General features: G+C 38.1%; 1 protein-coding gene across 5 annotated transcripts in view; it reads left to right on the top strand.

Moving 5' to 3' along the window:
• RASA2 (RAS p21 protein activator 2) overlaps window positions 1-25,843 on the top strand; it is a 60,837-nt gene extending 34,994 nt beyond the window's left edge. For all 5 annotated transcript variants that reach the window (XM_089509136.1, XM_089509134.1, XM_089509133.1 and 2 more), the window contains 13 exons: window positions 1,524-1,638; window positions 4,347-4,421; window positions 5,484-5,607; window positions 7,123-7,229; window positions 9,764-9,850; window positions 9,937-10,014; window positions 11,336-11,409; window positions 13,156-13,262; window positions 14,232-14,314; window positions 16,373-16,581; window positions 17,777-17,880; window positions 20,523-20,712; window positions 21,469-25,843. In XM_089509136.1, coding sequence (XP_089365262.1) covers window positions 1,524-1,638; window positions 4,347-4,421; window positions 5,484-5,607; window positions 7,123-7,229; window positions 9,764-9,850; window positions 9,937-10,014; window positions 11,336-11,409; window positions 13,156-13,262; window positions 14,232-14,314; window positions 16,373-16,581; window positions 17,777-17,880; window positions 20,523-20,712; window positions 21,469-21,499 — 1,384 coding nt within the window. In that variant the 3' untranslated portion in view covers window positions 21,500-25,843. The remainder of the gene's footprint in view (window positions 1-1,523; window positions 1,639-4,346; window positions 4,422-5,483; window positions 5,608-7,122; window positions 7,230-9,763; window positions 9,851-9,936; window positions 10,015-11,335; window positions 11,410-13,155; window positions 13,263-14,231; window positions 14,315-16,372; window positions 16,582-17,776; window positions 17,881-20,522; window positions 20,713-21,468) is intronic.
• The last annotated feature ends 1,947 nt before the right edge of the window (window positions 25,844-27,790 follow it).

Genomic DNA, 27,790 nt, shown 5'->3' with positions numbered 1-27,790 from the left:
AGTGGGCTGTGAAGGCATATATCAAATGAATATCAAATAAGATTAAAAAGACATCCTTGAACCACCTTCTTCTGGGAGAGAAGACCAATCTGGGTGGCCATAAATATTAGCCAAATTTAAATAGAATTTGGTTTGAGGTTAAATATATTTTTCTGGGGGAAAAATTTATTGAAATTTCATCATTAACTGATTATCATAGTGACTCATTTAATTTTTAAAAAAATAAATAGCATTTGAAATAACATCAAGTCCCAGTTGTAGAAGAACAGAGGACGTTGCCCCCAAATGCCCCAAACACCCTGAAGTGGGCATGGAGGGCATTTTTGCCACTTGGGCAGTTCTTAAGACATTTTAGGCCCCAGAGATGCTGTTTTTTAAAAGGAAAGAACAGGAAGTGACTTCCAAATGGCATCCTGTTATTTTTTTTTAAAGGATCTCCTTAACCTAATTGGCCTCGACCCCCCCCCCCCAAATGTAGCAAAAATGCCCCCAAGCACCCTAGCGATCATTTGAAGGCAAATTTTATTTATTTATTTATTTATTTATTTATTTATTTATTTATTTATTTGCAGTGGATGCATATTACCATTGAGAGTAAGAACTGAGTTTGAAAGGGAGATGTACAGCATTCTCAGCTTCATTTTTGAAGTGAGCATTATAATAATAGTTAAATCCTCTATAAATTATTATCAAGAAAGTTAATTAGTGTAGGAATAGGTGTTTGAAAGAAAGTCCTATTATTAGAGTTCTCATTTCTCTACACTAAAACATGTTCATTTTAATAATTAAATTATGTGCATTAGTATATGCTCTGCATAGTATTTCTGATTTCTCTACATGGTTGTGAAAGCTGACATGAAGAGGATCGACTCATTTGAAATGTAGTGCTGGATGAGAGTTCCACAGGCACTGTGGGCTGCCAAAATGACCAGTAAATGAGAGCAAATCAAGCCTATAACTTTCCTGGAACTAAATTGAGGTTATCATACGTCAGACATACTATAAGAAAACAAGATTCCTTAGAAAAGGCGATAATGCTCAGCAAAGTGGAAGGCAGTAGGAAAAGAGGAAGCCCACATTACAGATAAACTCATTTAAGGAAGCCGCAGCCCTGAGTTTGCAAGATTTTGAAAAGCCTGCCAATAATAGGGTGTTTTAGAGGCTTTTTCATTTATAGAGTCACTATATGTTGAAGCTGACTGGATGGCAGTTAATAACAACAAATAATTTTTCTGATTTTGATTTGTCAATTTCAGTAGAATAGATATATGTTTAGGGCAGAATTTTTCCTTGAAGTTCAGCATAAAGATGGCTTGAAGTTGATAATTATTTAAGCACCTAGTAGATATGAATATACTTTTACCACTAGTGAACTCAGAATGCTCTAACCATAGTAGAGATGTAAGTAAGATAATAACCCAGTTCCCTGCATGTTTTCTGAGTATAAACTAAGCAGGTACCTTTGGCTATGATTCATTCATTCCTTTTGTGTTGAATCTTCAATTTCTCATATTGTATTACAGAGAGGCAAACACAATCTTCAGAGGAAATTCCTTAACTACTCGATGCCTAGATGAGATGATGAAAATAGTTGGAAAGCACTACTTGAAAGTTACTTTAAAACCAATTCTAGATGAGGTATAGTAGCATCATGTATAAAAACTATTGAGATGTATTGAGAATGCTGGAAAAATCTGAGGTGTCTATAAAATCATGCCAACACATGAGATTTAAATCTGATTTGTACCAGAGCTAAGGTGCCCCTGTTGCTGTCCAGAGACCTGATTTATTTTCTCAGCTGCAGTCATGCCAGTGTGCAAGATTTCTTTGTACTTTGAATAAGAAAATCAATTGTATCACAAAATTTTAATATGTGAAAGGTGTCAAAATGTTGCATATTTGATAACCAACCATGGAATAACAAGACCAGACACAGAAAACTGGGTTAAATAAGGGCCATATCATTTTACCTGAAAGAAGCAAGAATGGGGAGCAACCTGATGCAGGTCCAGATGAGGCCAGGTGTTTACCCTAGATTACCTGCCTCAGCCTTCCCTTGGGCTAAACACCTCAGTCCCAAGGGTAATCTAGTAACTGGGTCTCTCTCTGTTGTTGTTGTTGCGTGCCTTCAACTCATTTCTGACTTATGGCGACCTTAAGGCGAATCTATCATGGGGTTTGCTTGGCAAGATTTGTTCAAAGGAGGTTTGCCATTGCCTTCCCCTGAGGCTGAGAGCCTGTGACTTACCCATGGTCACCCAGTGGGCTTCATGACCAAGCTGGGAATCAAACTCTGGTCTCCAGAGTCCAGTACTCAAACCACCACATCATGCTGGCTCTCAGTCCAGGGTACTCCCTCTCAAGACCCAAGTCAGCCTCTGAGGTCCTAGTGCCTTTAGAGGCCATTCCAGAGCCTTACCTTGCAATTATCAAAAGAGGTAAATGAAGGGCCAGCCATGCCTTAAATAGCCTATGACCCTGCTCCCATCACATTCCACATTCTGGTGCCCTGCACCACATGTAAAGCCTCCTGGTCTCTGAACATGGAGACCATCAAAGGAGTACTCCACACACACACACACACACACACACTGACTTTCACCACGCTGGCCCAGGTATGTATTCTAGTCTGTAAATAGGATAAATATATTTTATAATCTAGTCAGCATTCAGCGGCACACATCATTACATCCACTTGCCGCTTTGACCATGTTTCTCCTTTATTATTATCCCTTCACTGGTTCCCCTTTCCCTTCCGTATTTAGTATAAGCTTCTGTCATTGACCTTTAAAGCCCTGCGTGGGCTGACCCCTCTTTATTTATCTGAACTTCTTTCTCTTTACACTCCCACTCGTACCCTCCATTCTAGTAGTCAGGGTCAGCTGTCCCAGCCTAGGATCTCCACTGCCCCGTCCCAGATTCGTCCCTTCTGACTTGCTGCCCCTCACTCCTGGAACCTTCTCTCCCCCCCCCCCCCCCCATGAACACGGGTCATCACTTCTTTGACCACTTTTAAATCTGAGTTGAAGCCTATCCTGTTCAGGGAAGTGTTCCCAGGTACTGTGTGATTATCTATCTGATATTTGATTGGATAGTTGATGTTGTTGTTTTTAATTGTTGCCTGCTTATTTTAACCAATTTTATTTTATATTATTACCTATTGTTTTATACGTATTTTGTAGATTGTACGCCATTGGCAGGTTTCATTTTTATTGATTTGATCATTTGTATGTACAGTGCTGTGTACATTTACAGTGCTATAAAAATAAACTAAAATAATCATCATCATTTTCATCATCAATTCAGTATAAAGGCTCAATATTGAGACACTAGGTTTCCAAAGCCTAAGAACCCCCTATACCAGACCATTCATACTATATAGTCCATGAACAAGCACTGCTGCTTTCCTTTTCCACTAGCCTGTTGCAAATTCTGTTGCCACTATGTCTTTTTCTTTCTATCTAAACTGTCTGGATGCTTTTCCTTAAAATTAGTTTAAAGGAACAAAGTGCTTTTCACTGAGCTTTGTTAAGGAGTACAATGAACAGTTCTGTCAGAAATATTGCCCAGTGACTCAGTATTCAGATTATTTCTTATGTATCAGATGCAAACTTTAAATTCTAAGAGCACATACATTTTGCAGGGGCTCCATGTGGCCCCTATAAAATATGGCAAGGGCTTGCCAAGCATTTTTAAAAACAATCTCTTCAGCAGAACAGTGCAATACTGGCATAGAGGTTGTCCACATGATAATCTGCATGTTATTCTCTTTATGTGTACAGTCAAATGGTTGACATACAAACCTATTTGCCAGGCTGCCACTGTGGTGATAAAATGGTCCATGGAAACTTTCCAGTGATATAAGGGATAGCATTATCCATGTATTTTAACTGCCCTTATTTTTTGTGGTGGTGAACTATTGGCAGTATGAAAATGTAAGAGGAGCTGATGCAGTAGGAGAAACTCTAAAGGAAGAGTCCCCCCCCATCCTGTTAGTAACAACAGATGCTTAATGTCAATTGTAGAATGATAAATTACAAACTATTTGGTTTGTCTTACACTTAGAGCCCAATACTACAGTAGGCAAATAACCATTTATCTACAGTGTTATCTACGGTAATACGTAAGTAGATTCCTACAGTGGGAGTATCTTCACAGCATATTGAAATATATTAAAGTGGGGGAGCCTGGTTGAAATTATCTCTCTTTAAAAAAGAGAGACCAGTCCATATTTGCAATCCAATCCACACTGAACCTTGGAGGGAATCTCATTGAATTTTGTGGAATTGATATCTGAGGAAACATACAATTGTTCTCTACTTATATAAGACTCACTCTTGTTTTAGATATGTGAAAATCCTAAACCTTGTGAAATTGATCCCTTGAAACTGAAAGAAGCAGATAATGTAGAAGTACACAAGGTATGCTTTGTGATGTTGTCCAGTGGATATATGAGGGGCATTTCAGTAACTTTGGATAATGAAGTCATTGGAATATTAACAGTTACTGCTGTACAATTTCAGCAGCAAGGAGAAAATTTGAAATCTACTTTCTTCAACTTTTTCATTCTCCTTCCATGTACCAGTAAGGCTTTTGTTAGCCATTAAAGCATCTGATTACACTTGTCTTGTTCTCAAAGATTTTAATTATATGGGCAACTGGAGACCATAATATGCTAATTTGTTGATAACACTTTTCTCTATTACAATGGGCTGTTCGACAGTGGAACACACTCCCTTGGAGTGTGGTGGAGTCTCCTTCCTTAGAGGTCTTTAAACAGAGGCTGGATGGCCATCTGTTGGGGATGCTTTGATTGTGAGTTCCTGCATGACAGGGGGTTGGACTGGATGGCTCTTGTGGTCTCTTCCAACTCTATGATTCTATGATTCCATAAATACAGTATGACCCCAATATGTATGAGGGATAGTTTCGTAGACTTCCCATGAAAGTGTGAAACTGCAGATAATAGCGTACCCTATTGAAATGAATGATTTCCGATGGACACATGTCATAGAATTGCTCTGGAGGCCCAAGAAATGCATGGAGAGAATCCCTTTAGAAATCTTTAGGTTCTCCAATATGGCTGAATGGTCACTTCCAGCGGAAGCATACCATAGAATTATGCTGGAGGATCAAAAAAAGTTGAGGGAGAGAGTATACACACAGTCGCCCCTATGTTTTTGACCCCTCCTCTGTGAAAACGAAAAATCGCCAATATTCAAGCTCCATTGGCCTGAATGTTGACGTGCGCCCCATTTTGTCCCCTCTGTTTGCCGCCTGCAAACGGGTGAGGGGTGTGGACTTCAAGTCTGTGAAAACAGAGGGGCAGCTGTGTGTGTGTATATATATATATATATTGGAGGTGGGTAAGTGAAATCACAAGTACTAGTGCTGTGTCATACTGTAGAATTAAAATGGTGAGAGTTGCTTATATTCTAATAGAAAAGGCTTGACTATTTGAAATCATTTGTTTGTCCTTACAGGAAAACCTGCGCTACTACGTTGACAAAGTATTCAAGACTGTTGTACAGTCAAGTATAAGTTGCCCTACACTGATGTGTGATGTGTTTTGTTCCCTGAGACGCTTGGCTGCTGAAAGATTCCCTAGTAAGTGTGTCAGGGTATTTCGCAGGAAATCTAATATGATCAAAGTCTGTCTGAAGACTGTGAAGATGGCACCTAACAAAAAAGGTCATAAATAACTGAAATGGCTGAATCAACAACTGAATTTGTTGGATTAATTTATTCTTTGATGGATTTGTTGGATTTATTGTAAATACTCTGTAGACAGTATACAAAATACATGAATTACTTAAATGGATATTTGGCATCAGCAAAACTGCATTTCTGTTACACTATATAACATAGTGCCAAGTAAGAGATTCAAAAAGACAAAATAATTACAAAGGTGCTGTGAAATCTTATTAATAAAAGTAATAGTTAGCAATAACAATAGCAGTTTCATTTATATACTGCTTCATACCACACTAAGCAGTTTACAACTGTAAGCTAATTGCCCCCAACAAGCTGGATACTCATTTGAGCAACCTCAGAAGGATGATAGGCTGAGTCAATCCTGAGCCCCTGCCTGGGATTGAACTCACAACCTTGTGGTTTTGTGAATGAGTGGCTGCAGTACTGGCATTTAACCACTGTGCCACCAGAACTCCCTTACTATTGTGTTAAATTGTATGTTGTTCTGAATAGCATTTGGTTACATATACTGTATGAAACATACATATTACATGTTTTAAAAAGTAGAATTGTCCTTTCTAAAGAGTAAAATAGTTGTACTCTGAAAAGCATAAGGATTTATAGTACATTTAATGTACAATGTTTGTAGCAGCCATATATCAATGTAATTCTAAGTTATAGTTTAGGGTTACATCAACAAGTTTCCTGTTTGGGAGCTTTTGCATCTCATCCTTTGGTAGGATTGTGAGAGGAAGACTGGAAGTTTTTAATCTCCCTTTTGAACAAACCTGAATTCCTTGTTGTGTCCAAACCTGGAAAATCTGTGCTTAACTGTGGTTTAAAGAAGATGTGGAAATTGTGTCCTGCCTAGTATTGTTAATTTACTGCTCCCAGTAGCCCTGGCCAGCATAGCCAATTTTAGGGAATGCTGGGAGTTGAGATACACTGTTACCTAGAAGGTCACACTTCCCCACACCAGTTTAAAGAAATGAACACTAAACTGTGGTTTACTTCACTGGCTTGTTTTCTTAAACCTTGGTTAAAATTACTCATGCTTTTTGAGTTTGGACATAACAGTAAACAATGGTTAATTATAACAAAAAGAAACTTCCAGTCACTGTACAGCTTCACCGGAGCTGGGAGAGGAGAAAACACAAAGCCAAGACATGAGCATATAATTCTAAACCATAAATTAGTATTCCATCCAACCCAGATTTGTGTGCAGTAATTTTGATGTGTGGCTCATAATTCATAACAAAGCATCTTGCATCATAACCTCACTTCCATTTCATGCTACTTGCTAGTTCTCTATTCTGCAAAAGAAGAGAAACCCTTTTCCTACTGACTTGGTCCTGCTAAGGTTTTTTCACTGTCTTCACTTCCTACTGAGTTATAATACATTTTACATATCATGGTTTTTCTCTGCAGATGACCCTCATGTACAGTATTCTGCAGTGAGCAGCTTTGTGTTTCTTCGTTTCTTTGCTGTAGCTGTAGTATCGCCTCATACTTTCCATTTACGACCCCACCATCCAGTAAGTTTTGCTAACATTATGTTCAACCTCTGTAGGCCACCTTTGTTAGGAGGATGTATATAGAAACCAATCTTTTTACAGCAAAGCATTGTTGAATTGAGAGCATGGAGGTAGTCTGAATTTTTTAATTGACTAGTGTTCAGCTTCTAAATGGCAAAACATTCTGAACTATTTCCATGTGCAAAAGTACTTGCAATTAGACAACCTGCATGTGGGGGAAAATCAGGTGTGTAGATAGCTTTCACTCTGACCCGTATCATACAATAGTTGGGTGCATTTCCCACAACCTAAAGGGATTCCAAAACTACAGACAGCAATTAAAGGGGAGGTTCATGACAATTACTTGGTTTAAAACACAAACACATTTCCATTCTCCCACCCGATTACTGTACAGTAAAATTTTGGAAATTAATTTGGACCAAGAGTTCTGGTTTGTTGTGAATAGGTGTACTTACTAGTGCCCACTAGGCAATCACTCCTGCTTTACAGGCAGAAGCAGCTAAAGAAACCATGGAGCCTTTGTTCATAGTTTCTTTATCCTGCTAGACCTGGCAGGACTTGGCACTCTAACTTTTCTCTCATTTCTCAGAAGACAGAGGAATAGTCCATGGTTTTGTGCTGATTAGGTTGTTCTTTCTGGTTTGATGGCAAGAGAACTGACCCAAAGTGCCAAGTCCTGTTGGATTCAAATGTAATGATAAATAAATTAGGTATAGAAGGTTTGTTGGGAGGATTTGCTATTCCTCCTTTTAGTGATAATAATTAGGCAGTGTACCTCAGCACGTGGCTCATGAACCATAAGCTAGTGATACTACCCCAGAACCTACAGGTTCAGTGTCAAATGGCATGGTTATAAGTTGTAATATGTGCAGCAGTCAACATATTAGCATCACACCTCTTCTTACACAGAAATGTGGTCCCACTGGCTGATCCACATGTACTGTTCTTTTTTCCATTGTTGTAGTCAGATTGTTCTCAGTCAGATTGTTATGAAAAATTCAGTGCATAGTCAAAGTATGTGCACAATAATAATCATCTCAAAATGGAAAAGGAAACCTTGATTTTGCCCTGTTATATAAGGGACACCATTTTACTGTGTCATTATATATAACAGGACAAGCACATACAGATTTTGATTTCCACAGGGAGAGCTGGAACCAACCTCCCAGTGGATAGCTGGGCACACTTCCTATGTTCTTATAGTGGAGCAAATGTCTTGGCCCAAGATGTTGAATACTTATCAAAGCTATTTTAAGTTGATGATGCTTGTTATGGCAACAAATTTTTCCCTCAGTTAGAAAATACTAAATGGTATTGCTTAGTGAAACCCTTTCATTTCAGTTCTTGGAACACTGTGCTTTTAGTGTTGTTGTTGTTATTATTATTATTATTAAACTTTATTTATAAAGTGCAGTAAATTTGCACAGTGCTGTACATACTGAGTATACAAAAATTAAAACAAAAATTAAAAACCTGCCTAAGGCATGCAATCTAAGGAAACAAAATAATAGTATTAGAACAACTGGGAGTGTTTGTGAGACATTGAGCCCTCTCCATCTCAGAGAACTCTGGGGCCACAGCAAACTACAGTTCCCAGGATTCCCTAGCCCTGAGCTAGGGCATTTAAAGTGGTCCCAAACTGGATTATATCTGGACCAACGTGCCTCAAAGAGAGTCTGCTTCAGTTCAGACCCAAGGCACCCTCCAGAGGACCCCCATTAAAAGCCAACCACCAAGGCCTGGCCCTCTCCCACTCACTGCTCCACTCCTTATCAGCACACCATGTTTGTACAGTGCATATCTACTCATTTTCACCTATTCACTAAACTATCTCTCTCATGCTTCTTTAGATTTCAGATTCTTTTTTAGCAAAAGAGTTTTTGTTTCTAGAACTGGCAATGCTGTGCCTTCAGCTAATTTGTTGAGACACTGGGCTCTCTGTAAATGACAATCTTTAGGGTGTTTAAGAACAAAACATGTGTTTCTTTGTTATTTCCAGATCAGTATAGGAATATTGCCAGTGACTGCAGAGGGAGAAAGCACCACACACACACACACACACACTCCATTAAGGCAGGCCTCTGGTAGATTTCAAGCCATTAAAACCATGAGGCACCAATGCTGTATTTTTAAGAAATGTTTGCCTTAGGGTTACTGTAAGTCAGAAACAACCTGAAGGCACACAACTACAAGAAGTTTTTTTGCTCATCTACACATTACAGGTTTGTCTTATTGTTATTTCAGTGAAGCTTATATTAGAGCAGTGATTCCCAAACTCTCGTCTCCCAAGTGTTTTGGACTTCAACTCCCAGAATCCCTAACTATTGACCAAGATGGCTGAGGCTTCTAGGGACTTAAGTCCAAAACAACTGGAAGAGCAAAGTTTCAGAACCATTGTATTAGAGAGTTGTGCAGCCAAGTGCATAGTAGATATGCCTATAATTCTTGGATAACAGTTGTGATACATTTGACTTGTTTCTTAGACCAGTTGAATTATGTAACTTCAAAGTAACTTGTTTCTTAAATGTTTTTAGGATGCACAGACATCAAGAACATTAACTCTTATATCAAAGGCCATTCAGACACTGGGGAGCTGGGGAAGTTTGTCCAAAAGCAAACTAGTAAGTGTTACAGCTTTCTGATTTTGTGCTTGCTTTTTATATCTTTTGTTAAGGCTGACTGAGGTATATCAATTTTCTCTCCTCAGTCAAGCTTCAAGGAGACATTTATGTGTGAATTTTTCAAAATGTTTCAGGAAGAGGAGTATATTGAAGCTGTCAAAAAGGTACATAATATACATACTACTTGGCTTTAAAATTTGTTCCTCCTGTTCCCCAAAAAGCTTAGAATCAACATGGGGCCTGCTGGGGAAGGGAACTGCCCAGGTCTCTTCTGGAGTACCAGAAGGCCACACATAGCCATTTGAGTCCATGCATTCCACCCCATCCTAGGTTTGAAGCCTGAAAAAAATACCCCCCATAGCACCTTGGAAGGGTCCCACTCTTGTTAGGCTGGACCTTTTTTTCACAAACAGAAAAGTCAATTCCTGTTTGAGAGAAAAATGCCTATCTAGTCTAAAATATGTTGAATACCCTCCAGAAATTACCTGAAAACGTGGCAAAATGGTCCTTAAATATTTTGTAGTTGAAAATTAGACAATTCCTCATTTGAGATGGGTAGGAGGATCCTTGTGAAGTTCACATATGGTTTTGGAGGATACACCCACCCACCCCACCCCTAGTTTTAGGACATACTACATCATTTAATAGTGGGACGGAAACCCCCAGGGGAGATGTGAGAGTTGCACAAGGGGGGCACAACACTTAGAGGCCCTGATCCCTTCTCCTCCTCTTCCCAGACTTTCTTATGTGTAAAATTTACACATGCATTGAATTAAATATTGAATTTACTGTAAAATACAGTTCTAATTTGTACAATATTATTTCCTTATAAAATGTTAAAATATGAATATAAAGCCCACCTGTCTCAACTGTGGGCTTGCCATCTGCAGATTTGAGCACCCGTGAATGATAAGCCCCATTGGCCCCAATGACGGTGCATACCTGCATTTGCGAGTCGCCATGAAGAACTACGGGACTTGAGGTCCCATGGTTTTTGGCATCTTCAGGGTCCAGAATGGAACTCCTGTGGATACTAAGTGCCAACTGTACCTGAATGTGCATATGAATATATGCACACTAAATAAAATATTTTTATTCATGTACTAAATTGAGGGGGTGGATGCAACATCAACATAGAGATGTACAGGGGGATCCCAAGGGTAAAAGGTTTGAGTAACACTAATTTAATTCTGAAAACAGTTGGGTGGATAAGGCCATGAAGCGGTATTATTGTATATCTACTTCACCATGCCAGTTTTTACACTCCACTTGTTTTATTAAGTTACATTTATTGTGATGTTTAAAAATCAATATTTTACACAATGTTTATGTCAAACATAAAGGAAAAATGTGGAAACAGTTTTTAAAGTGGTACATATTTCTGTAAATTTATTTTGGTAAATAAGAACTCAGTTCTTCATTAATGGCTTTTTAATTGTAATTGAATTTCAAAAACAGTCATTTAAATATGTTCTCCATCTTAAGTTTTTAGATGAAGTGTCATCTAGTGAAAGTAAAGAACCAAGTGTCATGACTGAGCCAGTGCATCTGAAAGAAGGGTAACTGAAATGCCAAGTACTGTATATGGATTTGCTTTTTTTTTTCTTGAATACATTTTTGGTAGATCTTTTTTGATCTAACTAGCCTAGAACCTTTTGTTTACCTGACTGTTTGTGTCAACACTCTTTGAAGCAGTAGCTATGAATCTTAATGTCTGAACCTCATTCAACATAGAATCATAGAATTGTAGGGTTGGAAGAGACCACAAGGGCCATCCAGTCCAACCCCAATCTACCATGCAGGAACTCTCAATCAAAGCATATGACTTGCTGAGAGAGAAAGAACTGGACAGATAGCTAGAACCTATTAAGAAAGGGATCAGAACCAGTTTAAAAATCCATGGTGCTGGAGAAAGTGAGCTTTGCTCAACAAGAAGGCCCTTCTTCCTCTGTTGTGTGGTCAAGGTGAGCCCCAGGAGGACCGTTCTGCCCAGATATAGGGCAAAGGGAACATCCACAGAAGATGGCCGGCCCAGACTGATCCAGGCCCCAGCTTCACTTCTGTCCCCTCACTTTTCCTGATGGACAAGGGGCTCTTTTCCTCTCTGGGAGGTTTTCCCTCTGGGAAACGACCTGATTGATGTCTAAGCCACCCTTTTCCAAAACAGCGAAAACAAAAGAGTCCACCCTCTGTGGGCTTTAACATCTTAATAGTAATGTCATTGTTTTAATGATTGTATTTTATATGGAATTGTTTTATTGCTGTAATCCCACCTCAATCCACAGGGAGAGACAGGAAATATAAATAAAAATCATTATTGTTGTTGTTGTTGTTGTTGTTATATCAACTTAAACAGGTTTATAATACCTTCCTCAAATGATGATTATATATTGTCTGTACCTTTCTGTTTTGTAAAGGAGTCTTGTACGAAGAGGCAAGCTAAATTTTGGCTTTTCTTTTCCTCTGTACATTAAACAATGCAAGGAGATTTCAAGCTTAGAGCTAATAGAAGCTTCCCTTTAGTCTCTGTTTACAGTTTCTGAGAAAATGTAAGAGTATGTACAAGGGCACTCCTTAGCACTGGGAAAGAAAACGAGTGAAGAAAAACGTTTTGGAATTAAATTTATTTGTGAGCTATACACCTTGCTGTCCCAGACTGTAATACAGAAGGCTAAAAATCTGCTAAGTGGAGATCCAGGTTGAATATCCCTTATCTGAAAATTGGAAATGCTCCAAAATCCAAAATTGTTTGTACACCAGCATGACACTTCAGAGTGGCAATGGCACTCCTGTTTGTGTGTATGTTCACAAGGTGAAAGCCTTGTTTTACCTTTGTTTCATTCATAAAATTATTTAAAATGTTGTAAAAAAATATCTTCAGGCTATATGTATAAGGTATACATGAAACATAAGTGAATTTTGTGTTGACACTTGGGTTCCCTCTCTAAGATATCTCATTATGTATTTGCAAATATTCCAAATTCCTGAACGCATCTGGTCCCAAGCAATTTGGATACTCAGTGTGTTATTCTAATTTCTAGCTGGATTGTGTTCCTAATAGCATCCTTGACTATATCACTTTTCAGTAATGTATCTGGATGTTCACACTTACTTTCTGGCCAACAAACTTAACCTTTTAATAAACTTGGGTATTTTGTTTGTTTTTCTGTATTGAAAATGACTGATTTACCTAAAGAACCAGAGATGGATTCATTAATTCAATATCTAAGTTGAATTAACTGGGAAACTCTTGTTCATGTTTTAGAAATGTCTCTGTATAATACTCTCCTGTGTTCTTTGCACAGGGAAATGTACAAAAGAGCACAAGGAAGAACTCGGATTGGGAAAAAGAATTTCAAGAAGCGTTGGTTCTGCCTTACAAGTCGTGAGTTGACATACCACAAGCAGCAAGGTATGGGAGTGCTAATTTCTGACTAGCATTTGAAGTTATGTTACATTTTCTGTAACGCACAGTATGCAAACTGTGCTTTTTTGTTAAATGAGAAGGATAGGATATTGTCTTATAGTTCGTATTTAATAATAATAATAAATCCTATTATTGTTATATTTAAATATGAAATAATTAACCTTTCATATTTTATGGTTTTTAAAAGTTGCATTTAGAGACATCTGGTGGCTTCATTGTTTTGGGGCAATATATCAGGATGAGTCTTATATGTGTTATTTTTTGGCAGGAAGGTTTAGTATCTTTAGTAGTTCCTGTAAAACTCAACATGGATTTGTTGCCCCAAAGAAATGGAACTACCAGCCACCTCGGAGTACCTTGACTGTCAAATAGTGTTCCCAAATCTACTTCCTGCTTGCCAAGGGTGAAGTTGATATTGTATATGCCCCTATAAAATAGGCAGCCCTATGCTTTTCTTTACTGCATTTTCCAATAGCTTCGGGGGGGGGGGGGTTAAAATGAGAAGGTGAGCATTCCCACTTTATGAAGATGGAGTGTTTCACCCAAAAGTTATCTTCTGTATTATCCTAATACTTTAAAAGCCAGCTCACAGGCCTTTGAGCCCAGGAACATGACTCCAGCCCAGCCGTTTGAGAGGAAGCTTGCCTGTGAGAAAGGCAGTAGTGAAGGAAGCCTGTGGCATATCGTTGTTATGATATGAACTCGTTTATTTAGTGGAGCCCATAGACTTTCCCCTCTCCCTTGTCCTTATAACATCACCTGCCAGCAGTGGTGGATATTAAGCTAGGGACATGATTCTCCCTACATCATGTATATTGTGATTTTGAAATGTGGTTTTATTGTTATTTGTGTTTATTACAGTTTTTGATGTAATCCTCCTTGATTTCTCCGGGAAAAGATGGAATATAAATAAATTATATTATTATTTATTTATTTATTTATTTATTTATGCAGATAAAGAACCCATTTACACCATTCCAATCAAAAACGTCCTTGCAGTGGAAAAACTTGATGAGAGTGCATTTAATAGGAAAAATGTAAGTCAGTTTTACTTTTGAAGTATGTTTAAGGACACAGTTGGCCCTACACATTTGCAATGGTTAGGCATGCAGGACCCCCATGAAAGTGGGAAAACTGAATGTCTCTAGGCTCCTCCCATAGATATGGCCAGTGAAAGGAGATGGGCACCACCATTGCCATGGTACCAAGTGGGCTTCCTCTGGCCCCTGGCCTGGGATCCTCCACCTGCCCACCCTGCCTCTCTCCCTTATGACCAGGACATATGTGAATGTGCTAGATGAAGTGGGGAGGAGGAGCCTGGGAAGGTGGCCAGAGTGAGCAGCAGGGAGGCCATGAGGGATACACAGACAGTGAAGCCATTTCCCTCCCTCCTTTGGTGCTGTCTCTGGGCTGGCTGAGGGACCAGACTGTATGGGTGGAATCAGCAGAGCCAAGGACAGTACAGGGTTGGGCAGACTGATATGTTGTGGGCTGGCTGACTAGCAGGCAACCAGGATGCAGACTCACCTGACAAGGAGGGAGGCAGTCAGGAGGAGGCAGAGCCCAACTAGGTGTGTTATCCAGTGAGGCACCATTTAGTGGCAGGAACAACAGCAGGAGACCCTTAGGACCATTTCCCATATCCTGTGTCCACCCACTTGCCTGTCCATCTTCAGGCAAACTCACAAATATTTAAATCTATGATAATTAACACTGAATGTGGAAGGCTGACTGTACACTTACTTTAAGGCCTTTAGAACAAGAATATAGAGTTCTAAAATGTTGGAGTAAAATCCAATAAGTGCTATAATTCCAGGAAAAAAGTTCCCCACAAAGCCTTGCTATACTATCTGAAGAGACACCTCACTAGTGTTTTTAGAACATATCCATGAATAAGACATTGCATGACAGATAAAATTTGCCTTTCTAAATGTCTTTGCTGCATGCATTGGGCCAATAGTCTTTGTTGAGGTGCCTGTTCCATGAAGAACTTTCTTGAATTTATGTACAGTCAGCCCTCCTTATAGGCAGGCTTGACTACTGCAGCTTTGAGCTCACGCGGAAGGCAAGCCCAGGCAGAAATAATGGAGCACGTACTCACACCCCATTATTTCCTATGGGGCTTGAGCATACGCTCTTTTCCCCATGCACGGGGGGTCCGCAACAGATTCCTCCCGTATGGGGAAGGCAGACTGTACAGTACTGTATGGAGTGAACATATCCTGTGGATTGGTGCTGGCAGTGATATATTGTTGCTCCATATCTTTGTATCTTGGCTAATAATTAGGTGTTCTGCTGATACAAGAAGTTTCTAACCCCACCCCACCCTAAAAGAGAACCTTTATATTAAATCATGAATTTGCTCATGCTAGATGGAGTGTTCCTTCTGTTATGCTACAACTTTTGGGGGAGCTTTGAATACTTTTGAGTTGAAAATACTGCCCCAATGCTTCTTTTTAATGATTATTTCTTGCAAAGAGCTGCTATTTAAATAACACTCATACAACCAGAGAGATAGAAGGGGCCTTGTTGGGCCATTGCTTTCAATCCTGTGCTCAGTGTAGGATCTCCAACTAAACTGTCCCCAGCAGGTTATTTTCTAGACATCCAGAAAAGGAGATCCCACTCTAGGCAGTTGGTTCCATTGCCAAGCTGCTCTTACTGTTAAGAAGCTCCTTCTAATGTTCATTCGAAATCTATCCTCTTCTAGCTTAAAATCATTAGACCTGATTCTATATTTCTATTAATCCAGGCTAAAGTAGAAAGGTCATATACTCTTGAGAAGCTGTTTCCTGGCTTAGAATAAGAATTGGTTTGGATGAGAAAAGCAAGTGTGATAAGTATGTGGTGGGAACATGAACAGAACATCTGGAAAATGCTGGAGTACAAGTGTGCCACTGACAGAACAGAACATGTAAAATGATTAAACATGACAGCTAGTGAAGAAAATAATGTCTGGTCATTTAATGTCCTCTAAATGAACTTTATTTATTGGATTTATGTCCCACCTTTCTCCCAAACTAGGATTCAAGGTGACTTCTTGAATGTTGAACTTAGTTGCTTTGTGAATGAAAAGAATTGCTTTTTTCCCCCAGATGTTTCAAGTTATACATATTGAAAAGCCACTCTATGTGCAGGCAAATAATTGTGTGGAGGCTAGTGAGTGGATAGAAGCTCTCTGTAGAGTGAGCAGGTGCAACCAAAAGAGACTGAGTGTTTACCATCCATCTGCTTTTCTAAATGGGAACTGGCTTTGCTGCAAGGCTTCATCAGAGAATTCTGTGGGTTGTACACCTTGTACAGCGTAAGTAACATCTGCAAGGAGGTTTGTGTGGTGTGTTTATGCATGCATGTGCTTGGAAATAAAACCAAGATCAGGTTTTTGTAATTTTTCTCTCTGACCTACTCATTACTATGCTCTCATATCGAAAAGTTTGTGCTTTAATTTAGGGTTAATTGTTAGTTCCATTTATGCTTTGAAATCATTATATCTTAAACCATAGTCTTATAAATTGTCATCAAATTTGTTTACCATATTATTTTAGATAATAATAGATTACTTAGGTTTTTATTTACAAGTGACCCTCCACATTTGCGACTATGACTTTTGCAGATTTGATTATTTGTGCTTTTAGTTACTGGTTATATGTTCTCTCTAGGAATCTCTAGGTTCTGCAGCGCAACTCTGCCAAAAGTTGACCATAGAGTTGTGCTGGAGAATCTAGAAGTTCCTAGAGAAAACACTTCTCTAGGTATTTGTAGGTCTTCCAGCATGATTCTGTTATCAGCGTCTGGAAGATGTTGACCATAGAGTTGCACTGGAGGACCTGGAGATGCCTAGAGAGGTATTATCTCAGTTAAAAAGAATAGTGTTTTTTTATTTGCGTTTTTTTTCCACATTCACAGGAGTCCTTCACCCCTAACCCCCAGCAAATGTAGAAGGACCACTGTAGTTTTTTTTAAAAAATATTTTTAGTGTGTACTGTTTTTAACTTTTAAAATTGTTTTTTAAATGTTATACTTTGTAATGCTTTTGTATTATTTTTAATTTTGACTGTTTTAAATTGGTTGATAGCTGTCGTTGAGTTCCTATATCGGGAATGGTGGGATATAATTATTGTTGTTGTTGTTGTTGTTGTACTTATTTACAAATATTTATTGCTTAAGTCTGGAAATTTCAGATGTACAATATATGACTTCACAGTATATAAATGGTCTGAACAGGAAAATCATGCATAAATAAGTGAGTGTGAATTGGTCTTAGATTCAAAATTGGAATGACAAATTTCAATCTTTATTCTTTACTAACATGTACTTCAGCTTAGCATTTGTTTTCAGGTGGTCATTTCCTTGTCAGCAGCAAAGTTATAAGAATAGAAGGAAGGTCCTTGGTACACCTGCATTTGCAGGGAGCTGCTTTATATTATACATAATCTGAACTTGTTGTAGAGGAAAAGTTACTCCAACTAGAAACATATAATTTTAACCTTTGATTACAGAGGTGTGCCTGCTGAAATTCAAATAGAGATTGATGGGGATCGAGAAACTGAGAGAATCTATTCACTTTTTACCATCAATATGACAAAGCTGCAGAAGATGGAAGGTACTGATATAAAATTTCATTAAGGAATAGAAATGCAAATTTTTATTTTATTTTATTTGGTTCTTTGTTCTTTAGGTGGAGGGGGAGAATCTCATATAATGGAGGGAGTGTGAATAGCTCTTACTGTCAGGAAGTTCCTCCTAATGTTAGGGTGGAATCTCTTTTCCTGTAGCTTGCATCCATTGTTCTGGGTCCTAGTGTCTGGAGCTGCAGAAAACATCCTCAACATGACACCCCTTCAAATATTTATAGAGGACTATCATATCACCTCTTAACCAGCTCTACATTCCCATCTCCCTGTCTCTCCTTTAGGGTATAGTTTCCAGGCCCTTCACCATTTTAGTTGCCTGCCTTTGGACACACTCCAGCTTGTCCACATCCTTTTTGAATTGAACTGGACACAGAACTGGAAGTAGACTTAATTTTACAAAAGCCCATGCTGCCAGCCTCCCCCTCCCAAGCAGCCTCAGAGGTGCCACAAGATCTCTCTACATAGTGGAGAACCAGAGTTTGGGAATCACCGATCTAGTCCATCCCATTCTGCCATGCAGGAATACACAACTGCAGCATGCCTTCAGGATGCCCATCCAAGCTCTGTTTAAAGTTAGATAGTACTACAATTAGCATGGAGTTATATAAAGTGGATTTAATTAGATAGAAAAGAAGGGCTACAGAATAATTGCCATCTGAAAAGAATTCCTGTTGGTTTTGCTGGACTTCTCAGAAGTTTTTGATACCATCAACCATGGTATCTTTCTGGCTCACGTCTCTGGGACAGGACTTGGAACCACTGTTTTACAGTGACTCTGATCCTTCGTGGAAGGGTGAACTCAGAAGGTGTTCCTGGGGCATGCTTGTTCAACATCCTGGCCATTGGCCTGTGATGTCCCACAGGGTTCAGTTCTGTCCCCCATGCTATTTAATAATAAACTTAATAAACTGCTAGGAGAGGTCATTGGAGTTTTGAGGTTCATTGTCACCAGTGTGCTGAAGACACCCAATTCTATCTCCTTTCCATCTGATTCCAGGAAAGCTGTTTTTGTACTAAACCAGTGTCTACCATCAGTAATAGATCAAGTAAGGGTGAAAAAAATGGAAAGCTATTCCAGACAAGACAAAGTTTTTCCTGGTCAGTCTCAAGGCAGATCAGGGAAAAGGGATTCAGCCAGTGCTCCCCTTGAAATCTCAGCATGAGTATACACTTGAACTTGGCTCTGAGGCTGGATGCCAAGGTTTTGATTGTGGCCAGGAATGCATTTGCACAATTAAAACTAGTGTACCAGCTGCACACATTTCTTGACAAGTCAGAGTTGGCTTGTTGGGCCAAGGGTGTTTATGAAATTTCTAATTCTGTTGGTGGCACATTTGAAACAAGAAATTCCAATGTTTTCATATTTGGACAATATCCTATTGAAAGCTTAGAGCAGATGACAAGGTAGAAAAGTATCTCAGAATGACTCTTCAGTGGCATGGATTTCTGATAAACATGAAGAAAAGCCATTATAAGAAATGTCGAGTCAGTTATTATTTATTGGCCCTTCCTTAAGCTGGTACTGCAAAAACCAGGTTTTCAAAAGCCACTTGTGAGCCCCTCTGACAGGGTCAGTTTCCCTGTAATAGAAAGGCTCAATCACTTGGTAATCAAAACTATACAGACTTTTAAATCATTGAGTTCAGTCATTTGTATATCTCTCTTAAATTGCCATTCTTGAAGGCAGTTTACAGGAACCAAGCATATCTTGGAACTGGAAAAATTGATCAGAGATAATATCTGCATTTTGGAAAGCAGAGGGGGTTGCTGTTCTTCACGGTGTGTTCTTTCTCTTTTAGGACAGTGATCTTAATGAAGCAGGCATGACACTGGGTGGGCGCAGAGCCATTAAAACTTGTATATGTAGCACATCATTGTTCAGGGACACAGAGCAGTTACGTGTTCTCCCCACCAACACTTTCTTGGTGAGGAAGACTACTTGTTAAACTATAGCTATAAACTGTAGTGATTTAAAGGCTTGCATCACTGCAGTTTATATCATACAGTGTATCTCAAAACCAATACATGTCATGATTTTTTTTCTAGCAATGTGTACCTAAAGTATGTAAGGCAGTGGAAACGTAGCCCCTGGTGTATTCACTAGACATTGCAAACTAGATAGTATGCCCTTAGCTTAGTCTACCTTTTTGAGAAGGGTAGCAGCTACTACCATCCTATCCTAATAAGGACTTGTTGGGCTACTTCCTGTTTATGAAAGTCTCAGTCAGATGAAGATTGGAACAGTGGTTGCTTGTTGTGATGTGGTATACAGGGGACTTCCATCCTTGCCTTCACAAGTGACTGGTAACTTATTTTGCTAGCCTGGAACTGTCATACTGCAGGAGTCTGTGTCCTTTCAGTGGGAACAAAGCTAGTCTGCCTGCCTTAATTTTATTTGTTTAATCTCGCAGACTTCTAATGTTCTGTTTAATAGCTTTCTATGGAAGAGGCTGGTAGGTGGAGCTAGAAATCCCAATATAAAACAGACATAAGTAACCACAGAATCTTTGCCTATACTGTGTGCTACTGGATGTTAATCTCTCGCCTCTCAGATAAAAACAGACATCCACAGTAACATTCTTTCCCCTAATAATATGATACATGTTTCCAGAGGCTTGTGGAAGTATAGCAGTCTATCAAGGTCCACGGAAAGAACCAGATGACTATTCTAATTTCAAAATTGAAGACTCCGTAGCAACTTTTCAAACTCTTCAACAAATAATAGCTGTTGTAGAAGATCTGAATGAACATCATGACAGATATCAAAAGAAACGATCATCTAGTGCTAAATATGGCAGCGAGTAAGTATTGTAGCTACTTCTACTTTAAGGATAGCTCTGGCTTCTGACAAAATTAAAATGGATGTTAATGTTATTCTGTCACCAAGTAGTTGCCTTATACAGTATGAAATCCTATCAAACAAATTGTTATCAAATGAACTATGCAAGTGTGCCCTGTTTGTAAAAAAAAATGAATTGTACCTTAGCACTCACATATTTAAATATTTAGCATGTAAAGAAGAGGAAGCATACAATGAGAATAAATGGTCAGTTCCTGCAGTGGAGGAATATAAGAAGTAGGGTTCCTCAGGGATCTGTATTGGGACTGGTGTTTTTAGCCTGTTGGCACACAGTCTGGAGTTAGGGGGTAAGTAGTGAAGAAACTAGGTTTGCTGAGGGCAATTGATTATTGAGGGTGATAGGAATAAATCAGATTGTAAAGAGCGCCACAATATCTCACCAGACTGGAAGAGCGGGTAGTAAATTAGCAAATGAGATTCAGTGTAAGCAACTAGATTTAACATCTCAAAGAAGCAGAACCCTCATCCTTCTCTAACGGAGCATGACCAATTTTAAAGAATCTTGTTAAGTAATGATATAAATCCAAAGTAGCTTAAGTTTGTGGTTAATGCTGGTCTGCACCAGGAATTTTGCAAATGATAATGATTAAGAAGTATAGCTACTTTTGCAAGTGGAAAAATCAAGTATTTGTCCTAATTTTTAAGGCACTGTTGCCATGAAATGGTAGATGTGATTTCTGTTTCTTTCTTTTTCCAGAGAAAATCCAATTGTTGGGAAAATTTCCTAATCTGCAGCAGAGATGAATTTTGAAGAATTCATCTCTTGAAGTAGTTTTCTTTGGTTCTGTGCTGATTCAGAATATTTAAGAATGTACCCTACATGGAATTTAATTATGCTCACAATCTATTTAATATTTAATAGGGAAAAAGACCAGCTGGGGAATCTAATTTTTTAATTTTTTTTTACTTTTTTATTGGAGTGGAAGAAGCATTTCTATATTGCTCAGAGAACTTTTAAAGGTTCCAGAAGATGCAAGAAAGCAAAGCTTCTAGAGCTGGAAGGAACATCAAGGAATAAGCTTTCTAAGGGAGGAAAATACGTACCACTGCAAAAGGGATTTTTGTGTCTGCCAAGATAATCATCAGTTTAATATGTGAATCATCAGTACCTTTTTTGTGGACAGTGAGTTTTGGCAAAAGAAATCTCAACAGGCAGAAAGATTTGAAGCTTTACATTCATCGCACAGCCACTTTTAATATTGTCTTTTTGAACCTACAGTAGATGTTTTATAAAGAAAAAATGGTGGTACTTGTTAAATGTACATTAACAATTAGTGATACATTATTTAAGTGATATTACTAAAGCAGGACAAGTCAGGGAGTCTATGCATCTTGTTTACAATTGGAGTGAGTAGTGAAAGGAGTGACATGGGGCCACTGCATGTATTTTGTCTTCTTTAACAACCTGTTATTATATTTTTTATTTTATTTTATTTTTTGGCAATCAGGGCTGTTTCAGAAGTACAACTTTTTCATGCAGTTACAGAAATAATTGGTTGATTATAAGGTAATACCTACCGATAATGAAAAAACAACCCAACCAATAGGAGTTATACACTGGACATGTGTCGCATCTAATTACAACAAGTTTTTAAAAATCACTCCAAGCACTTTAGATATCTGGATAGTCCCAGATTATAATTCTAGATACTTTGTAGTATCTAAACATTATGATCAGTTGAATGATCACTATTGTGGCTTAAGACAATGCTTTTGTGAACATTTTTATATCTAGGTGTTGTTTTTTTACTTGCCAGATGACATTTTGAACTTAGCTTTGCCTTCAGAAGCTATTTATCTTGCCATGTTGATATATTTCTAGTGCTGATGGGCTGGCTAGTGTCTGTATCTAATTAATGGAAACAAATTATCACTTGGGAGAAGAGGATAAGCTTCCTTTAATCAGTATTATTGGATGTGGTACTAAAAAACCTCATCTTGGGAGCAATTTCCTGAGCACTATTAAAACTGATATATTTCCACTGTAATCACAGCCATGGTATCTGTACATCATTCTTTTTGGTTTATTTTTTAACAATTCTGTTATTATTATTTGCCACAATTATAGATAATGTATTAATTATTCAAAAGAAATCTGAAATGAAATTTAGAAGTTAAAAGCTGCTTGATTTACTACATCAACTGCTACTAGTATGGCATCTCCTCTAAGAAAATACAAACAAAAACCAACAACCTCTGTATAGGATTAAACAGTTTTCTGTACCACCATAAAAACGAATGCACTGAGTAGGACATCTTTTGAAACAGCTAATATCCATGTCTTGTCACTAAATGCTTTTGATACTTCCATTAGTTTTGAATTTAGCTTGCCATGAGGCATGGTGAAAAGGGAACCTTTGTTCAAGAAACACATTGTATTGGATGTGTGGTTTTAGCTGTTAACTTTGTAATGCATGGGTTTTAAGCAGTGTGAATAGAAACCAGAATGGAATACTAACAGAACGAATGACACAGGTTGTATGATAAGAACACTTGAGGTATAAACAAGTCTAAGAAACTAAAACTAGATTATAATTCTTAAATCCCATGTTATATGTGGTGTTCAAGTGTGATGTGTACTATATACAGAGAGGAGACTAATCAGATAGATTATCTAATTTTACCATCTTTACCTTTGTCAGTGGAAGTTAAGGCAGCCCAAGAACTGCTGTAGTAAATCCCTTCACATTTACAGAAAGCAGGGGAAGAAGGGGATAGAAACACAGTGCAGGATTTGCCTTGACTGGTCTGACTGGCAGGGCTTAGGAGATGTGTTTTCTCCCCACACCTCTGCAACAACAGTTTCAATTTGCTGTGTCCAGATATAGCATAAAAATTAAAAGCTGTTGATTTATTACATTGTCTTGGAGATTCCAGTAACAAAGACAGAAAATGGTTCACAAGTATTTGCATTACATTCTGCAGTTCAGTCTTTGCGTCATCTTCATGAAGTAATACATTCCTGCCTTGTTCATGATGTGACAATGCAGAAGGCTGACAATTTGCACATGACTGTAAAAAACCATATTTTCTATATTATTTCAGTATTTTTAGCTTTTCACACATCATTATGCTCATATTAGTTGCATGTAAGTTAAATTATAAAATCTACAGTAGTGAAGTGACTGTTTCTGGAGAATAAACATGCAATTTGAAATCCTGGAAGGTTGGGATCCTAAAACACATAGAGAGCAGCCTTGGTTGCAGAGGTTCCCTAGTGCAGAAATCACAGCTGAATTTCAGAGCAGTGCGTCTACAAAAGTAGAGACTAGAAGCTTAAGTCATATAACCCCTTTGTACTTGTTTTTCCTCTTCACAAATGTAACAACTGAAGAATTTCAAAATTGCTGTTAGACTGCAATTTCTGTAGTGAGGCATTCTGAATGTCCATGTTTGTGTTGGAGAAAATGAAGGAATATACTTTCTGGTTTTCTGACAGCATTGCATTGCTTGATGTCCACAGAATATTCCTTCAGTGGGGTTGCAGGTAATTGAAGCCCACTGAAAAGTGTATCTGTATTAGATAGCACTTTTTTATTTTATTTTTTTTATTTTGGCATGCCATCACTGCTCCTTGTGTATGGAGGATAACATTTTGGTTACAAAAGTACCTATTCTTAGAGAATTAAGTTCACTGTTACTTACATGGTGCACTCTGGAGCATTCCTTATACAAATATTCAACTGTTGAGAGCTTCAATTCTGGTACCACTTTCATCATTGCTTTGTCATTCTTTTTGTTTTTGCATTTGACAAAGTGGGCTTTCCCCATGAAAGATTAATGCCACAGAAATACCTTACTTTTTAAAGTGCCACAGAATATTTTCCGTATTCATTCCGTTAATCCCTCTAGTTGCTGTTACTGTATTTCTGAAAGAATTCACTCCTTTTGTTTTTAGAATCGTGAATTCTGTGATTGTACTTGTACCAGCCAACAAAGCATGACAGTTAGTGTTGAAGGCCATCACTTTGCAGACAATAGTGTTGAAAGATGTATCTTTATATTAGATTATGTAACACTCAGTAAATTGGGATTACTGTCTCAGTCGCTGCATCATCTTCATGTATTCATACATTCCTACCTGGTTCATTTTTTAAAAATGAGGTTTTGAAATCTCTACAGTTTCATGTATGGAAATGGGTTCATTACACAGCAAAACAAAAATGTTATGATGATATCATTTTTGCCCTCTCTCATTGAGCATATATAAATTGCAACATGCAACACACAACACACTTTACATGATGAGGCTTGGATACATCTCCTATTCGTTCATCTTCTGCTTAGGATATTTACCTGCATTACCTCAAGTGTTTTACAGGATTTCTAGACAGGAAGGGTACACTGAATTTCTGTTGTAATTAGTGAGTGGCACTATTCATTTTATAATATAGATGCATGACATTTGGGAAGAAGGAGAAATGCAAAGGGCTCTGTCAAGCTGTATACTAATCTAGGGAAAGGAGACATAAGAACCGTGTCCATAATAAGATAGAGCATCCTTAGATTCCTCATGCAGATTCTGAAATGTATGTTTTACCTTTTATCAGTCCTCTACAAATGTTAAGTGGACCTTTTGGCACAGAAGCAAATGTTTCCAAACATTTAGTAGTTATTTCTATTAGTAAATCTTGTTTGTCCTTTTTAATCCAATACCCACTTAACCTGACCATTCTTTGGGAGGTAGTGCACTTTCAGAAATTAAGGTACCATATTGTGTAGATTTACAGCTGTGAGCAGGAGTGAAAGACAGTTCAAATTCCACACATAAATATCAGCGCTTTTTGGTACGTGATCAGGTGCCAGGGATATTTCTAGCCTTGCCTGTGCAATTGTTTTTGGCAATAATATAATTCAAATGGAATAGATAATCCAGAATTAAGTTTTGTACATTAGAGTGTTAAATGTTCAAAGGAGTTGAAATAAAGACTGCTTGACAATTAGCTTTGGTTGACATATAAATTTTACAATGTATTTTTAATTTGTTATGATGATGTATTGAATGTATTTTATTTAAAGTTTATTTTCTTAAAAGATGTATTAAAGTTCAGTAGAATTGTTTTGAACTTGAATGTTGGAGCCAATTTTAATGTGTTGATCATTTTCAAGTACTTTAAAATGTAGATAAAGATTCTCGTCTGCAGTGGATACTAAAAGGCTTTTTGTGTCATCATCAAACATACTAGAAGCAGGTTGCTCTGCCAGCTGGCTAAAAGATTGAAAATACAGATTTATTAGATGTTTGCTGTAAACTGGCAACCTATCAAATACAATATCAAGCTACATTTAGTTGTTAAGGAGAATGGCATAACTGTGAATATTAACTATAATACATTAACTGTGAGATAAAAAAATTTATTTTTTCCCAAATAGAAATAAAAGAGGCTTTACAAATACTTTTTCCTAATTTTAACTAATCTAGATTTACAGTTTAAAAGTCAATATAAATATGCTTATGCCAACAAATCATTGTACCCTGTAGTGTTGCCTGGACTTAGAGAGGGGAGCACTGTTGTGGATTGCACTGAGAAGGCTGGAAAGAATGTGACACCTTGCAGCAGCAGCTTAAAGAGATTATGGCCATTGTGGAGTCCACTGTCACAGTGATTTTTCTGTCCAGTATTTCATAGGGATCTCACTAAATAATTGTATGAATACTACACATTCAGATACCATTACAAACATGTAGTCTTCATTATAGTCCAATATGATTCATTCATTTTGCTCAATAATTCATTGGATGAAAATGTAGACATGAATGTATCACCACTTGGATGTTGAAATACTGGGCATCCTTTTTTTAAAGCTACCATATATTTTTTTAAAAAATCATAAGAAATATGTATGTTTGAAACCTAATGGCTCACACGCACAGGCACAAGTAATTTTGGCAATGCTAGGTTTTGGTTATAATATGAGGGGTTTTTTTTTTTTCAGTTAAATATAGAACACCTAGATTATTCATATCAAAACATTCTTTTTTACTTTCTTTAATGTATATACTGCCTTTCTCCAAAGATGGCATTCAAGAGGGCTTACAATAATTTTTAAAATATTAATCTGAAATAGTCAGCTCAGTTGCTGTGAGTGGATACAAGGGACTGAAATGCAGGATAGCTTTCTGGGTTCTTTAAATAAAACAAGTTTGATTTTGTTTCTTCAGTCCTACAGCATGGTTGCTAGGTGACCTGGAAACACTATTTGTAGGAAAAACTAGTTCAGAGAGAAATTCCAAACATGAGAGGGTGGGGTAGCCGAACCACACTGTCCTATGAATTAGCACTGCTAACCAAAACTGATACTGTATTTTCCGTTAGTTGCTTTCCAAGGCAGGTAAGTATAATTATGTTCTCTAGTTTGGCAGTGCTCTCTGTTTACTTCTCTGGCTGGTATATAAATGATCAAAACCCACTACTGTATGTGGTATCACCTGCTATCCCTTGTACAAATCCAAAGGCAGAGTGGTTTCCATTCCAAATGTAAAGAAAAGCTCCTAAAGAAATTTGATCAACTTTATACAAAATTCTATGGTGGCAAGAGACCAGCTGTAAGAATGAGAGTGCTACCCCTTTCATACTGCAGAAAAATTACAGAAACTATGAGGGTACCAAGCAGTGCATCTCTGTAGCTAACAATGGCATCCTGACAACAAGGTCCCAATGAGCTGCTGCCTTTGAAACGGATTAATTTGTGTTTTGTTCAGTAGATATCAAGGATATTTGTCCAGAGTGGCAGGTTTATAGAGGGGAATTGTAATCAAACATTTACCATCTGAAGCACAGCAATGCTCACTTGCTGGGATGGTAAGTACAGTTGACTCTCCGTATCCAAGGATTCTTCCACAGATTCAACCATCCAGCTTTTTGAATGTGTGTGTGTGTACAGTGCGCCCATGTCATATGCGGACGCACTATACTGTACGCAGCTTTCAGTATACGCTGAAAGCTGCAAGGAAGCCCATGGCGCGCGTGCTGCTGCACCGCCGCACCATGCACGAGCCCCTTTGTTTTCAATGGGGC

Source organism: Sceloporus occidentalis, unplaced genomic scaffold, assembly GCF_023333645.1.
Source record: "Sceloporus occidentalis isolate IW3139 unplaced genomic scaffold, rSceOcc1.0.p SCAF_2, whole genome shotgun sequence".
NCBI lineage: Eukaryota > Metazoa > Chordata > Lepidosauria > Squamata > Phrynosomatidae > Sceloporus > Sceloporus occidentalis.
This window is presented reverse-complemented; position numbering and strand designations above follow the sequence as displayed.